This window comes from Pseudonaja textilis, chromosome 10 (assembly GCF_049901715.1).
Source record: "Pseudonaja textilis isolate UNSWEBS1 chromosome 10, rPseTex1.2, whole genome shotgun sequence".
NCBI classification, from domain to species: Eukaryota; Metazoa; Chordata; class Lepidosauria; order Squamata; family Elapidae; genus Pseudonaja; species Pseudonaja textilis.
In genome coordinates, this window is record NC_141999.1 from 8,030,529 (window position 1) to 8,046,963 (window position 16,435).

Consider the following 16,435-nt stretch of genomic DNA (forward strand, 5'->3'; position numbering starts at 1 on the left):
TCACACGCGCGCCTGCATGCGCGCGCCTCCGCCCCGAGAGCGAGCGAGCGGCGGCGAGAGGCCGGTCCGGGGCTGAAGATGCGGCCGAGCCGAGCCAGAGCCAGAGCCAAACTCTCAATGTGCGTTTGCCTCAGCGCGGTGAACCCTGCCACAGCCGCCTCGAACTCGGCCCCCTGCAGCTGCGCCTGCGCGCGCCTGCGCGTAGTTGAACCCACCCACCCGCTCGCGCGCCAGGGCTAGCCAGAACGCAAGGACCAACTGAGGCACCTCACAGGCAGTCACCCTCCCCGTTCCCTGGCGCGCGCTCCAGCCCCGCCCCTTTCTCCTCCTCCTCCTCCTCCTCCTCACTCCTCTTCGGCCCTCGTGACGAGCGAAAGGAGAGGCGGGCAAGCGGGGACGCGCGTCGGGGACGCGCCGGCCCTTTCGCCTCAGCCGTGGATGTGCGCGCGCGCTTCTCCCCAGAAGCCTCGTGCCGCCTTATTATTATTATTTTTTGCTTCTCCTGCCCCCCCACCCCCGCCCCTTCCCCACAAGGAAGCGATGGCCGTTCCTGAGCAGAAAAACCGGCGGGTTTACCCGTCCAGCCAGGATAAATTGAAAGGTTTATGGATGGGTTGAGGCTAGTGTTTCATAACCGTGGCAAAGTTAAGATGGGATTTCAGTTCCCAGAATTCCCCAGCCAGCGGGGAAGGTTTCCGTTCCCCATCTCCTTCCTGCGTGCGTCTTGCTTCCTTGCGCCCCGTGTTTGACAATTTTGACTTCGTTATAGTGTCACTGTTTACAATGTTTTATCTTGTTTTTCATGGAGTCATAGGGCTGGAAGGGATCTTGAAGGTCTTCTAGTCCAGCCCCCTGCCCGAGGCAGGAGTCCTTAACACAATCCTGGTCAAATGGTCATCCAATCCCCAGTGATGGAGCACCCACAAGTCCAGGAGAAAAAGCAATTCCATTGATTAATTGTTCTCAAAGGAAATGGATTTATTTATTGACTTTATATTGCCGCCTATTCGCCCATGGTGACTCAAGGCGGCTTACAGAATATAAAACCACATTTGAAACCAATTTAAAATAACAAAAAAAAATCAGATGAATTAATATACTACAATATAACAAAATCATCCCCCCAACTCCCACCCCCTGACCCGACAACAGCAGATCACAGGAGCCATTTAATGGGCTCCATCCTGCTCTGGGTTCCCCAGACCCACACTGGTAGAACCAAGTCTTCAGCGCCTTCTGCAGTCCTTATGTCCAGGTTGGATGACCCTCTGATGGAGCTTCTTTGCTGCTTCTCCTGCCCTCAGATGCTACGGAGAATAAATCGATGTCCACTTCCCTGTGTCAACTCTTCATGTATTGGAAGGTGGCTATTGTGTCACCCGCAAGCCTTCTCTTCCTTAGGCTAAACATACCTACCAGTGGCCCCCTTAGCTGTTCATCATATGGTTTAGCCTACAGACCCTTTATCACTTCGATGCTCTTTTCTGCACCCTTTCTGGGGTCTCAGGCTCTCAGCATCTTTTTTTTTTGGAGCAGAGTAACCAGAACTGGACATAGTATTCCAAGTGTAGCCATACTAGTGCAGTATAGAGTAGTACTATCACTTCCCAAAATCTTGATGTTATCATTGGGGAATTAACTGATTGTAAGCTGCTTAGAGTGACCTCTAGGTGAGGCATCATATAAGTTTAATAAATAAATATTAAAAATACATAAATTCCCAGAATTCCCCAACCAGCTTGGATGGATTTCAGCTCCCAGAATTCCTTCTCCAGGATGGGTGGACTTTATAATAATAAATGATAATAACTAATAAATGTAATAAAACTCCCCTAACCTTGCAGACTTCCCCAGCGATTCCATGAGAAATTCTGAGAATTGATGTCCGCCCATCTTAAAATTGCCGAGGTCGAGAAATGCTGATTGGGATCATCCCAGTTTGCTTTGTTTTGCTGAGCAGGACGGAGGGAAACTGGATTTCCTGCCAGGAGTTGGTACCTTTTCCTCTTCACTGTGTTCCCTCTTGCCCAGGTTTCATCCTTCACGGCTGCTGATCTTTGGGAGCTTCCAAGCTTCTTTCCATTGCACCCAATGTTATGATCTTCTTTGCCTATTGTTAAATAAATCATGTGGTCATTAAGCAAATCCAGTTTCTCCCATTGATTTTGCTTGCTGGAAGCTGGCTGGGATTGCATAGTTTTTATATCTCCATGAAGGAATCCAATTCATGAACTAATGAGGTCCATCCTAGCTTACCCTCACCAAACATTTTATAGTTTTCCCTCTCTTGACAATTCACCCTTTTCGACCATCAAATAAGTCTTGAGATTTAATAAACAACAGCACTCAGTACAGTATTTGCAAGGTATGCAGCGTAAGATCTTTTTTCTTTTGATGTCAAACTACACAAAACAACCCGAACAATTATATAAACTCTAGCACAATATTGCATATTTAACTTTCAGCTTTTGGAAAGTTTTTGATGGATGATTACTAATCCTGTGGGTGTCTTGGCATGCCAAAGTTTTTGACACGCAAAAGCAGAGCAATCACTGAAATTAAAACAGGGAGGAGTCCCAAAATATTCTTCCTAGCATTTGGGAATTCTCCTTTTTTCTCATGCCAGGACCTTTGCCCAACCACGATTGTGCTTTCTGGACACTAGATCCTATTCAAGTGAATGGAACTGTTTATCATAATTTAATCCATATAGCTCTGGATTATATGGAATACTTCCATCTTCTTTGATAGCCTGGCAACAAGTAGGGTAGATTGAAACGGAATGATTGTGACAGTCTCAATCATATACAGGAAGTTCTCTGCTTTTGGTCACAATCAGGATACAAATTTCCTTTGCTGAGCAAGGCGGTTAAATGAATCATGCCTGATTTTAACAGCATTTTTGACCACGGTTAAGTGAATCACTGCAGTTAAGTGAACTACATAGTCATTAAGTAAATGTGGCTTCCCTCGTTGGCTTGGTTTATTAAAATCTGGCTGGGAAGATAACAAATTATAAACACGTGACCCTGGGATGCTGAAACCATTACAAATACATGAGTCCTGGTGGTGCAGTGGTTAGAGTGCAGTCCTGGAGGCAATTTTTGCTGACTGCCGACTGCCTGCAATTTGGCAGGTTGAATCCCACCAGGCTGAAGGTTGACTCAGTCTTCCATCCTTCCAAGGTGGCTAAAATGAGGACCCAGATTTGGGGGGGCAAGAGGCTGACTCTGTAAACCTCTTAGAGAGGGCTGGGAAGCACTGGGAAGCAGTATATAAGTCTGCTATTGCTTGGGAAGGAAGGAAGGAAGGAAGGAAGGAAGGAAGGAAGGAAGGAAGGAAGGAAGCAAGCCATGGTGGCACAGTGATTAGAATGCAGCATTGCAGGATAACTCTGCCCACTGCCAGGAGTTTGATTCTCACCGGCTCAAGGTTGACTCAGCCTTCCATCCTTCTGAGGTGGGTAAAATGAGGAGCCAGATAGTTGGGGGCAATAAACTGACTCTGTAAACTGCGTAGAGGGGGCTGTGAAGCACTGTGAAAGGGTATATAAGTCTAAGTGCTATTGGTATTGCTACATGCTAGTCACCAAGCCTCTGAATTTTGATCACATGACAGTGGGGATGCTAGAATGACAGTCATAAGTACAAGGACCAGTTATTTTTTTCAGCGCTGTTGTAAAGTCGAATGGTCACTAAATGAATGGTTGTACATGTAGTCTTCAACTTACAACAGTTCGTTTAGTGAGCATTCGAAGTTATAATGGCTCTGCAAAAAGTGACTTACCATCATATTTCCCACTTACCACCGTTGCAGCATCCTGATGGTCACATGATTAAGGTGCTTGGCAACTGACTTTTTTTCTGACAGGTTACAGTGTCCCGGGGTCATTTGACCCCTTTTGTGACTTTCTGACAAGCAAAATCAATGGGAAAGCCAGATTCACTAAACAACCATGTTACTAATGATTCACTTAACAACTGTGGCAAGAAAGGTCATAAAATGGGGCAAAATTCACTTAACAACTGTCTCAGCAACAAAAAATTTGGGCTCAATTGTCATAAGTCGAGGACCACCTGTATTTATAATGCTAAATCAAATGTGTAGTATACGAATGAAGTGCTGAATTAGGAGCAGTAAGACACATGTTCCAGTCCACCCTCAACTATGGAAGGAAACTAGGGCAATCCCACTTTCTCAACTCAGCCTTTCTCACAGTTGTTTTGGAGATAAAATGCTATTTACACCACCTTGAACTCTTGAATGAGACATAACAAATGTGAATTGTTTATTTTTGGCTCAGCATGACATGGAGACTAATGCAGATATTGTTTATTTTTGGCTCAGCGTGACATGGAGACTAATGCAGATATGAAGTAGGCTATTATAATTTGAGCCACAAAATATAATTTAAAAGACAACAGGTTGGTGTTCTGTTGTTTGTAATGTACTAGAACTTCCTGCCCAGAAGAGAATGAAAACGTTTAATTTGGTTTTTGTACCACATTCCTGTCACTGTGGATTAGGCACTGTTATCGAAGAACACACAGAAGAAACCAACTTCATAGAAAGTTCACAAAAAATATATATTTGTACAGTATATGCATTTTCTGTAATTATAAGACTTTAGAATGCAGAATAATAGTCTGCTATAACCAGATAGATATTATCTATCTCTTCTTTTTATTTTCCTCTGATGCAGATTTCAATCTTGACTTTACTGATTATAACTTCTGGGAGTTATAGTTCCAAAATAAAATATCTGAATTGTGCCCAGACAAAGAAGGCTAATCAAATATTTGCTTTTAAGGATATATCATTCTTTTTTCTTTTCTTTTCTGAAGAACAGTGCTGCCAGCTCTCAAGCAACAAAGACAAGTTTTTCGCGCCCATAGAAAAACTTAATAACATTACATCTAATTTGTCTTTGCTGACAAACCAAATATGACATTTATATTCTAATAAATAAACATTTTTTTCAAGCAGGATCTATAGAATGCTTTCCTTTGTACATTCTCTTGTTTATTTAACTACAAAATCTCTTGGTAACTTTCACATTTCTCCAGAGAGAAATCCACTTGTCTGTGTATGTTTTAAAGTTTTATTTAGAAAAAATAATTTCCTAATTGCTTTGATCTATAGTCAGACTTAGGGGAAAGCTTAGCATTCCTGTCCTGTCTGGAAATAAATCACACATTGGATGGAATATTCTTTATGACTTCATTAGCATATTGTACTCAGCCATAGTTTGTTTTATCATGATTTATTGAATAAACAGTAATTGATTCAATCCATACAACATGTTAAATTATAAGTAGGGCAACTGACTCGAGTCAGAACTAAAATGAGGTTTAATTTAAAGTAAATAAAACGAATAGAATTGTCCTGAATCTTTTTTTTCTTTCTGTCAAGTTCAAAATTATAATTTGCTGGCAACTTTTTGCAGGATCAGGGGAATAGCTCCCTGCAATCTTACTCTTAGAATGTGCATCTATGCTATGAAAAACACTCAGACTGAATACAGATAGTCTTCAACTTAAAATCATATATGGACATATGCCTCAAGCAGCCCGCCTATTCAGATGTAGGAATAGCTTTATGGCAAGAACAAAATCAAATTTAAAGATCAAGGAACAAGACCATCGAACAACGAATAAAGGAGGATATGGCTGAAGGTTTTGACCTCCCTTATACTAGTTAGAAGACCCCGAATAGGTTGAGGATTGGAGTGCCTAAAACGTAAAACCAATATGGTCAAGTGGAGGCTCTTAGCGGATAACAACACACTGTGTGGATGTGGAGGGATAGAGAGCCAGCCCATCTGCTGCTATGTTGGCTACTACCAGAAATGTAGTGATAATGACTTCTTTTTGGCCAATAACAAAGCCAAGAAGGTGGCTTCATTCTGGCATTCTGGAGGAGGGGGGGGGAAGGAGGAGGAGGAGGAAAGAAGAAAAAGGAGGAAGAGGAAGAAGAGGAGGAGGTAGTTGTTACAGTTATTCATTTGGTGACCATTTGAAGTTACAACAGCACTGAAAAAAGTCACCTACTGTTTTCTCATAACCATTGCAGCATCCCCATGGCCATGTAATCAAAATTTGGGCACTTGGCAATTGGCATATATATATGACAGATGTAGCATCTTTCAGTCATGTGATTGCCATTTCCAACCTTCCTAACTGACTTCTGACAAGCAAAATCAATTGAGGAAACCAAATTTGTTTAATTACACCACATAATTCACTTAACTGCAGTGATTTGCTTAATAATGGGGGGAGGTAGTAAAATTGGGTGGAACTCACTTGACTGCCCTGCTTAGCAACAAAGATCCTGATCTCGATTATAGTCGCTGTTGGAAGAAAAATCCAGTTCCAGTTCCAAGGCAGGAATAAAATGGAGGCTGCTTAAGAAAGAAAGGCCCATTTATTGGTGAACAGAACCAACACACACACAGCGTTCAGTTCTGGGACAGCTGACAAAACGGAGTTGAGAGTGGGTGGATTTTTTACCTTCTGGATTCCTATGGGGTCATGACTAGCAAAAGGGGAAATGCAAATCCTAGGTGTTTGTGTGAGCTAATCTTGTCAACCTTTGGCTTGTTGCTTATCTAGAGTTTCCGTCTGACCCATCTTTCTGAAGGGATGACCAAATCTGCATTTCTAAAAGCTAGCCTAGGAAGTTTAAGATATGTGGATTGCAGCTCCCAGAACTCCCCAGCATGCTGAGTAATTTTGGGTATCGAGATCCATACATCCTATATTTCCCTAGATTGAAAAACACCGTCCTATAAGAGAACTGCCATAATCTTTCAAAGAAGCAAAAAAGATGGATTCTGCATTCCTTTTCCACCTCCACTTGGATATTAATACAATTGCACAGAGGCCGGATTTAACATAATATATTTAATACTTTTATCAAGAGAAGAAGAAAAACGTCAAAAAGGGCGAAAACATCTTCAAGGTACTTTTATAGTCCCACGAATCCAAGACACTCCTCCACGAGGGCGGTTCCGTACAGGAAAGACGATTGGACCATTGGTCCGGAGACTCGCCGCCGCAAGCTGTTGACCAATGGGGACGAAAAGGGGCGGCACCCTAAGTCTGGAGGCCAGCTGTGACTGGCTGGGGAGGAGAGGCGGAGCCAAAGGCCGAGCAAGAGCGCGAAGACTCAAACGCAGCTTCTTTCCCTGAGCTTTTGGCGCTTTCCGGGGCTCGGTCGCTCATCTTAGCCAAGGCGGGAGGCGGCTATCATGACGGCGGCGGCGGCGGGAGAGGTGAGTCTGACCCCGTGTCAGGCGCGGGGCCGGGAAGAGCTATCCGTTAACCGGCGGAGGAGAAGCTGCCTCGGCTGCCGGGGGTGGGGTGGGGGGTGGAGATCGTCCTTCATAGACGTTTTAGAGACCTGGGACTACGGCTCCCGGCGTGCACTGCGGCTCCGCTTCTATATCCCGGCATGCCAAGGGCGGCCCAGTTTAGGTGTTCTGGCTATCTTGGTAGTGTTTCCAAAGTGGCGGGGCGAACAGATGGGGACATCGGTTAGGACAGCCCCCCAAACGACCCCTAGGTGGCAGCAGAGCCCCAGCTCGGCAATGCCATCTAGGCTTTGTCCGGAATTTTTGAGTTCGGGTCCAGTAAACCTGGTTTCCTGCATTCCGGGTTGGAGAAAACGGGGATGAGGAGGTGTGTGTGTGTATGTGTGTTTACGTGTTGGAAAAAAAAGACGTGTTTCAAGGTCCAGATTCACAATGGTTGGAAACTAATCAAGGAGAGAAGCAACTTGGAATTAAGGAGAAATTTCCTAACAGGGAGGACAATTAACCAGTGGAACTGCTTGCCACCAGAAGTTGCAGGTGCTTCATCACTGGAGGTTTTTAAGAAGAGCCTGGACAGCCTCTTGTCTGCAATGATACAGGGTCTCCTGCTTGATTTCTATTCTAAATTCTAAATGTTATACTGCACAAAGTCAGGAAATGTTAGCTTAGCAAGAAGGGTGAATTCGCAATGGTGAATTAGAAGGCAGGTTTAGGCAATGTGGTGTCCAGCCAGTATATACTTAATGGGAATTGGGATAGTTAGGAAGTGGGAGCTGTCCCCTTAAGGGAATGCATCATGATAAGTGTAGTTAAGGTATCCTGGGAAATGTAATCCATGTCATGTGGCCACATCTGTAATCCTGATTGGTCACTGAATTGACCCTTACTGGGTTGGGGGAGGTTTCTTCACTCTTGCCTGAACCCAGCAACATGCTGCTGCCTCAACCCCTTGCTCCTTCTTTTGGGGGATGAAAGATTACCATCCTTTTACACCAGAAAGTCAGCTATACAAAGAGTTGGATGTTGAGATGGATCTCAATGTAACTGTAAGTTATACTGAGGATGCCTGATGAACCAATAAAAAGACTTTGTATGGATGCTTTGTGGAGTTATCTTTCTGCCTTTATACATTCAGCCAGCAATTATAGAGGACAGAATAGGCAACCTAAAAGACAACTAAGGCTTAGTACACAAATCAGGGTTGAAGAAACCATTAACTAGTATGATCCGTGAGCATGGTCCCTCTGATAGGTGGGAACTGTCAATTCTGAAATCTTGATAGGTTTGTTTATGCCCCACTTTCCTGAAAAATTTCAAAGTGACATTTGTAATGTTCTTTCCTCTATTTGATCTTCACTGGGGGGAGGGGGAATCAGCATAGAGATTTTCGAAATGGCTTTTATATCCATCTAAGCTCTTTGAAAGTTTGACTTAACCTAGCCTATGATTAGTCTTGTGGTGACAATTGAGATTTGGGCCCGAATTTTTACCAAACTTCATTTGGGGTTCTGTAAAGTTGCTTTGGATTACAGTAGTGCAATGAATGGATGGAGCTGGTTTCTCTCTCTTTTTTAAAGAAAGATCCTCAAGAGTGCTGGGGCAATCACAAAATTCAGTTAGAATTTCGATGTATTCGGTTTTTTTACTTGGATGTATTTTATGCACCAAATGTCTGCATTTTGAAGCAAAGCTAGGGAATTTGTAGTTCCAATACTAATAAAGTATAATTTTAAATAAATCCAACCCTTATCCTGGTTTTGACAGCTACCATTAAACAATGTCCAGAGAATATAAAAGCTATAAATGTTGCCTCAGTTCCCAAACGATATGCTGGGTTCTTATGTTTTGCTTTTCTTAGCATAATGTGTTCCCCCAGTATTGTGATATGTAAACCATGTTTCATGGTATATTGTAGTAGTAAATCCAGTTAATTAGGTTTGTCAAAAATCATTAAGTATAATGCAATCTATGTACTAAAGCTAAATCAACCTGGTTGAATCTGACAAGAAATGAATAACGCCATACTTTCCTTCTTTTTTAAATACTGGATGTTGCATGTGCTTATCTTTTCATACTTACCGATGTTCCTGAACTGTAGTTCCATTTGAATGCCCAGGATGTGAAAACTCAAAATACCTCTGACAGTGATTCAGACAGTGGACAAGGCAGCTGTGAAATGAGCTTCCGGTCCCAGATAAGCAAGGGAGTTGCATCTGTTGACGAAGGAGGTGTGTATCTTTTTTTAAACAAAATAAACTTTATTAAATTTTACAGTTAAAATATACAAACAACACAGAGAGAGATTGGGAAAGGAAAGAAAAACAACAAAGAAAAAGGGTAAAAGAATTAAAAATGATTACATCAACAGTTTGTGGTTTCTTATTTATCACATCATTTTGTGGCATATTTGCAATTAATCTTTAGTGCGAATATCTACTATTGTCACTCCTCCTCATTTACAATTTATTAATATTATTATATCGTCTATCTTTGGTCTATCCACTCATACCAACAGTTCCAACTCATATAGTACTCTGATAGTTCTTTATTATTTAGTGCTAGAGTTAGTTTATCCATTTCTGCGCAGCTTGATATTTTCTGAATAATCATTTCCTCTGGTGGAATATAGGGAGGAGGTATGTATCTTTTGGGTATAATTTCACTACAGCAGGGGTCCCCAACCGCTGCTCCATGTCCCACTACTGGGCCATGGCATATTTGCAAGTGGGCCGTGTGAGCTCAACTTGTGTGAGCAGTAGGCCAGCATGGATGCACAACGCTACTTGCAGCTGAGCTGTGTGTGCTGGCCCACTGCTTGTGTGCTGGTCTGCCATTCACATGGCCCGGTTCCCCTCTCCGCTCCCCCCCTCCCCAGCCAGGCTGCCAAGCCACAAAGGTTGGGGACTACTGTATTAGAATACAGTTTCAATTTTGTTTGTTGACCTAATGTTACGTAATGTAGTTTGGGTCTGTGTGTGAAAATGTATTTTTTTCTTAGTGCAGCCCACCAAGAATAATTTTTGCCACCTTACAAAAGTTTGAAAGGTTCTTTTTATATGGGAGTTGTTAATTTTTCTGTAACCTCTGGATAAAATATTTTTAGTCAGTCTATGCAGAAGGTATGTCCAAAGATTTCGACTGGCAGGATCTAGGTATAGGGCCTTTTCTGCTGCTACCACCCCTGCTTTGTGGAACATCTTGCCCTCAGAGGTGAGGAAAACCCCCGATCTCTTGGCCTTCCACAAAGGGGTCAAAACTTGGTTGTGTAGCCTTGCATGGAGGACACAGGGGCCCACACAACTGTGGGGCTGGTTGGCCCTGTGACACCCCCCCCAACTTGTATTAACTTCTAGTCTCTTGGAATTCTCCATTTTTTGAAATTTTATAATAGCAATAATCACTTAGACTTATACACCACTTCACAGTGCTTTCTAGCCCTCCCTGAGCATTTTTCAGAGTCGGCATTTTGCCCCCAACAATCTGGGTCCTCATTGTATCCATCTCGGAAGGATGGAAGGCTGAGTCAACCTTAAGCCTGGCGAGATTCGATCTGCCAAATTGCAGGCAGCGGAAGTAGCTGCAGCACTGCACTCTAACCACTGTGCCACCGTGGCTCATCATGTAAAATGTAAAAAAATAATGTTTTACATTTTTAATCTTAAACGATTCAGTTTTTAATGGATTATTTTGGTTAAATTGTATGCTGTCCCAAAGCCCTTCTCTAAAGTTGAGGAGTAGGAAACATTAAATGAAACAAATAAATCAATATGCAAACTTAACTATGGTTTAGTGGATTGTGTGAAGTGGCAAACTAGATTTAAACAAACTGCGGCTTTGCACGTAAGTGAACCTGGTGTCATGTATTTGGGGCAGATTCGGATGAAGAGATTTGCATGCGTAAGAGGCTCAAATGCAGGAGGGTGCTTGCTGACAGCAATAGTGAAGGAGAAGACGGCACCCTTGAGAAACTGAAGGTTGCAGCTGGCAATGCGGAAAGCACCCAGGAAAAGTATAACTGGCTAGCGGTACAGGAAAAGAAAGACAACAGCCTCTCCTGCCAAGCTGGGGTGAATAGTAACGACAGCGATACGGAGAACCTGTTGCCACAACTTCAGCTGGGAAACCCCAAGAGGGAGGACAAGAACTTGAACAGGAAAGAAGTGAAAGAAAAGAGCAGCTCAAGGAAAAGGAAGAGAAAGGAAGAGAAGAAGAGGAAGACCACAAGGCAAGCAAGAAAGAAGGAAAATGCACAGGAACAAAAGGTATGATGGGAAGTAAGACAATGGCTGAGGACTCCAGCATCATTTTGTAGTATGATCTAGAGCAGGGTCTCCAACCTTGGCAAACTTTAAGCCTGGCAGACTTCAACTCCCAGAATTCCCCAGCCAGCTGTGCTCCTGGGAGTTGAAGTCCACCAGGCTTAAAGTTGCCATGGTTGGAGACCGCTGCGCTAGACCAAACGGATGCAAAAATGAGCATCCGTTTAAGGATTTGTCTCTCATTACACAGAAATGCTTTGCCCATGTTCTAAAATACCCATAGTCCTCTCTACGAAATAACAACTGCCAACAACTGCATTGCACATAGAAACATGAAAAACATGAATCACTTTAACATGGTTTTCCCAGACATGAAAATGTTTGGCATATGCAAGTGATTGAAAGCCTGATTTCACGAAAACCCACTGCTTGTAAATCCACTGTGACGTAGTGCATGAGAAATGATTGAAAAGAGACTGAGACTTGGCTAGATTAGGGGGTGTTCTAGGATGAATGGGCAAGTTGTCTACTTTGTTTGGCTCTATATAAAGCATCTGATGGGGAAGAGTGGAGTGATTCATTGTTCCAGTGTGTAACCTTTTATAAAGGTTTGTGGTATTTTCTCTCATGCTGGCCTCCCCAACTTAGTTTCTAGTCATGGGTTCTGACGACATTACAGTTTGAGGACTTTAATTCAACAGATCTGAAAGACGTGAAGGTAGGAATTACAGGTATTGCAGTTCAGTCTATGCAGGACTGGGGGCTGGTTTGAAAAACTCATTTATGGAATTGAATTGCTTCACTGGAATTCCTGTATTTTATTTCCATTCTTCTTAGGAGAACGGTGAAGACTTTCCTTTTAATGACAGTGGGTGTTTGCTGACAGATAAAGAGCTCTTTGACAATGGCTTGGAGGAGGAAGAGGATGGCTCTCCTTTTCAAGTTGGGAATTTGGAAATGTCAAATACTGCAGAGAAAGTGAAAACCAAAAAACGGAAGGTGGGTTGCATAAAGTTGTTCTTGTTGTTGGTATCACACAGCCAGATGTCTAGAGTGGATTTGGCATTTTTGTTCACTGGAGTCCTCAAGGACGACGTCATTGTTGTTGTTGTTATTATTATTATTATTATTTTCAGACTACACAACTTGTTTAGGGGGAAAAATCCCGGAATCCCTATCCAAGAGGCAATTTGGCTATGTTGGAATAATTTTTATTTTTTGTCCTTCGTCTCTCATAGAATCCCATTGTTCCTCAAGTATGAGATGAAAATTAACATTCCCTTTTTGCTTCCAAACAGCTATTTTCAGAGAGTGAGGATTACAAACACGTGATGGATGAAAATGAGGGACCACTTTTAAAAGAATCTAGAAAAAGGGTAAGTACTTCCCCCCCAATATTGATTTATACTTGGCTTTATTTTCTTCCCAGTTTTTGTTTAACTTAAGAGATTCGTACGGTAGCATATGCGTCTTCCATCTTCTGCCTGTCTGATTTTTTAATTAACTTTTCACAATATGTTTTTAAAACTATTTATTCCAAGGTTTTCCTTCCTTTATTTAGAAGCTGAAACCAGCCAAGTTAACAAAAGAAGAAAACAGGCAGCTGCATAGTGAGAGTCAGCGTCTTGTTAGAGGTATAAAAATGCTGAGACTCTGTCATGCTTTAAAGACACCCCAGGGGCAATTTTCATATTACACTGTAATTATGCACCCCCCAAAAAAAGTGCTTTATTGTCAAGTCATTTGTGTAATTTACCTAAAAACGCATCAAATTAATTCTTAGAGCAAGGTCAAGGCCTACCTGTAATCTACTGAACACTCTGGTATATGCTGAAGATCAGCTTCATAATTTTTGGTACTCTTGCATTTTTGCTAAATTAAAAGTGATGTTACAAGTGGTAATAATGCAATTAATGGTTTGCTTAGGTTGATTTTTTTCTTCTTTTTTTTTTGTGGTAGAAGCTGCAATGACACTACCGTATCACCTGCCAGAGGCCAAAAGCGTGCAGGAATTCTTCAAGCATAAACCTCGTCCTTCTTTCCAAGGAAGTGCAATGACTTTGCTGAAGTAAGTCCAATTTCCTTTTTTTCATATTCTTTTAACTTCTCAACGTTCTTGGCTGACACTGTTGGAACAGCATAAGTTGCAATTGGATGCACGATCCAGCTTCTAAAAGAAAACATGTATTTCTACATTTTGTGGGTATGAAAATATGCTTGCTGCAATTTCAAAAATCAAAGGGACGTCTCTGAAAAAGATTATAAATGTCAAGAATTGACTTTTGCTGCCTGTCCCAGCTTTTTGGCTTAACAAAAACATCCCAAGAATGCTATATAAAATAAGCAAGTATGCATTGTTTTTAATTTGAGAAACTTTCTCAATGTTCTTTGTTTTCCTTGGATAAAACTGGATAAACTTGAAGAATTCCTTTAATTCAGAGTCCACAGTTTGCCCTTGTCCCTTTTAAATCATGTGCTATATAGTGCTGTGATAATATTTTCTTGATTTTTATACCTGGTTGAATTTTCATTACTGGGGTTTGACTGTTTCTTAATTCAAAAGATTGTTATTCAAACTATAGTGCGTACATAAATACAAAATAAATGTTATCCCAATTAGTGTATATGAAAATCTTCCCATTTAGAGTATTCTTGTATTTATAATTGTTACTTATTCTGAGCTAGAAAGTTTTACTAATTTGGCATGTTGCTGTGACCTGATAGACATTTTCTTTGTTCTGGAATTTTGCGCACAAGTGGATAGTTTCTGTTGCTGCTTCATAAATTATGAAGTGTAATTTTGTCAAACATATATAACATAATAAGATTGGATTGGATTTGGAGGCTGCTTGATGCCAGATTGCTTCTGGAGCAAGCTACAATTTAAAACAATAAAGCAAGCAAAAGGAACTAGAACATCTCAATAACAATACCTCACAAAACAAAATACAAATTTTACCCTACATGAAGCTTAGGAGAGCAACTATATTTTTAAAGATCGCCGGAACATCATTAGGGTGTGAACCATATGAATGTTGGGGTGGGGAATGTAATTGCAGAAGGCATCACCTCTGCCTGACCTTTCTAGACAGATAAAATCCATGAGAGATAAGAATTCGTCAGAAAAATGTTCCATATGGCATGAAGGTTTTTATAGATGGTAACCAGCACCTTGAATTGAACAAGTAAGCAGGGCAAGTCATGGAGCATTGGAGTTAATTTTTCTGGGTAAACATCTCAGGTTGAGCTAAATTCATTTTATTGTAAGGCTACCTGAACAGAATCTTGCAAATTTGAAGGTACAAACTTACTACTGTCACTTTTAACCTTCAATCTAGTCCATTATGGTGCATCCTCCCTAACTATCTTTGTGTGACTTTTAAGCCCTTGGGGGTTTACCTTTCTGTTGCCTGATTGTTTCCTGGGCAGCATCTTTTCCCCTCGTCCCCCAAGATCCATCCACACATTTCATTATAATACTAACATTAGCTGTGCTACTGCATTCTGCACCAACTGTAGCTTCTGAATGGTTTACAAGGTCAGCCTCATGTAGAGCACCTTGCAATAATCCAATCATGATTATTTACTTCATATAGATCCCTTCTTTTATATTCTGTGTAACTTCAGCTTAATTGTCTCACATTTTGAATTGACTTGAGTTCAAGGGAAAAGAGGATGTTGCTGATGTATCTGTGTCTTGATAAACAGATCAATGAAACCTCAACCTGACTCGTTCAAAGAAGGTAATGTGACAGGGAATTCCAGTATCAGCTGCCCTAACAATGGGCAAGAACGGCCTCTCCAGCCAGGAATACTGGACCAGCCAATTTTAGATTTTGCAAATCCTTTGGCTGCCAGTCTTGGCAGCTCTTCTGCAGAGAAAACAGAACATTTGATAGGAGATTGCTCTGAAGAAGATAAGCAGAATGATGATTCCAGAACAGAATTTAGCGACGATCTAAATTCCAGGAAAGAAGGAGAGCTTAATGAAGTCTCTGCTGACTCCATCGAACCACCGGAGGAGAAACCGGAAGGAAATATAGTTGAAGAAAGAGAGGCGCAGTCATTGGAATTGCCTGTGGTGGCCCAAGGACCCATTCAAGGCTTGGAGCCCCTGGTGGAAATTCCTGGTGACAAGATAAAAAAGTCCAGATTGGATCGGCTACGGAAGCTGGGGGTGGATTTGAGTATTAAGCCTAAGCTATGTTCTGGCATGGAGACGTTTATTGACCTGGATGAACCTGAACTCAACAGAGGTATGGTAACCCTGAACCTGGTTAGATTGCTGTTATGTATATAGCTCTGCTAAGGCTCTTTGTGTAGAAGCTACTCCATGCAATTTATTCTGAGAGGTTAGCAGGGAGGTAGGGAAGATGTTTTGCATTTTTTCCTAAACAATTGCTGTTGTTTTTTTGCCTTTTTTAAATACTAAATTATAGCAATTACAATTGATTGAGACAATTGATTCAAACAATGGAGATGATGCCATAGTTTGTCAAATCAGTCTATCAAGCTCACATATAGATAGTCCTCGACTTACAACTATTCGTTCGACTGACAACTCCCAATAAAGGAAAATATTTGTAGTTCAGGGTTGACATGAAGGGGCCCTTGGTGCTCTCTGAGCGTGGTTATTTTCTTGAAGACGTTTCACAATCCAAACTAGGTAACCTCATGAGTGCACCGATGAGGTGACCTAGTTTGGGTAATGAAATGCCTGCAAGAAAACAACCACGCTCCGAGAGCAACATGGACCTCTCGCTTATAACGTCGATGACTAAAATTACAGTGGTGCTGAACGATTGGTTACAGCCACATCACCCATGGTCATGTGGTTGAAGTCAAGGTCCTTGGCAACCCACTT

General features: G+C 41.8%; 1 protein-coding gene across 1 annotated transcript in view; it reads left to right on the forward strand.

The window, feature by feature from the left end:
• The first annotated feature begins 7,581 nt into the window (after positions 1-7,581).
• CLSPN (claspin) overlaps positions 7,582-16,435 on the forward strand; it is a 36,656-nt gene continuing 27,802 nt past the window's right edge. Inside the window, exons 1-8 of the mRNA XM_087939609.1 lie at positions 7,582-7,679; positions 9,411-9,540; positions 11,186-11,574; positions 12,409-12,570; positions 12,870-12,947; positions 13,133-13,205; positions 13,531-13,639; positions 15,280-15,827. Of these exons, the coding sequence (XP_087795735.1) occupies positions 9,489-9,540; positions 11,186-11,574; positions 12,409-12,570; positions 12,870-12,947; positions 13,133-13,205; positions 13,531-13,639; positions 15,280-15,827 (1,411 nt within the window). The 5' untranslated portion in view covers positions 7,582-7,679; positions 9,411-9,488. The remainder of the gene's footprint in view (positions 7,680-9,410; positions 9,541-11,185; positions 11,575-12,408; positions 12,571-12,869; positions 12,948-13,132; positions 13,206-13,530; positions 13,640-15,279; positions 15,828-16,435) is intronic.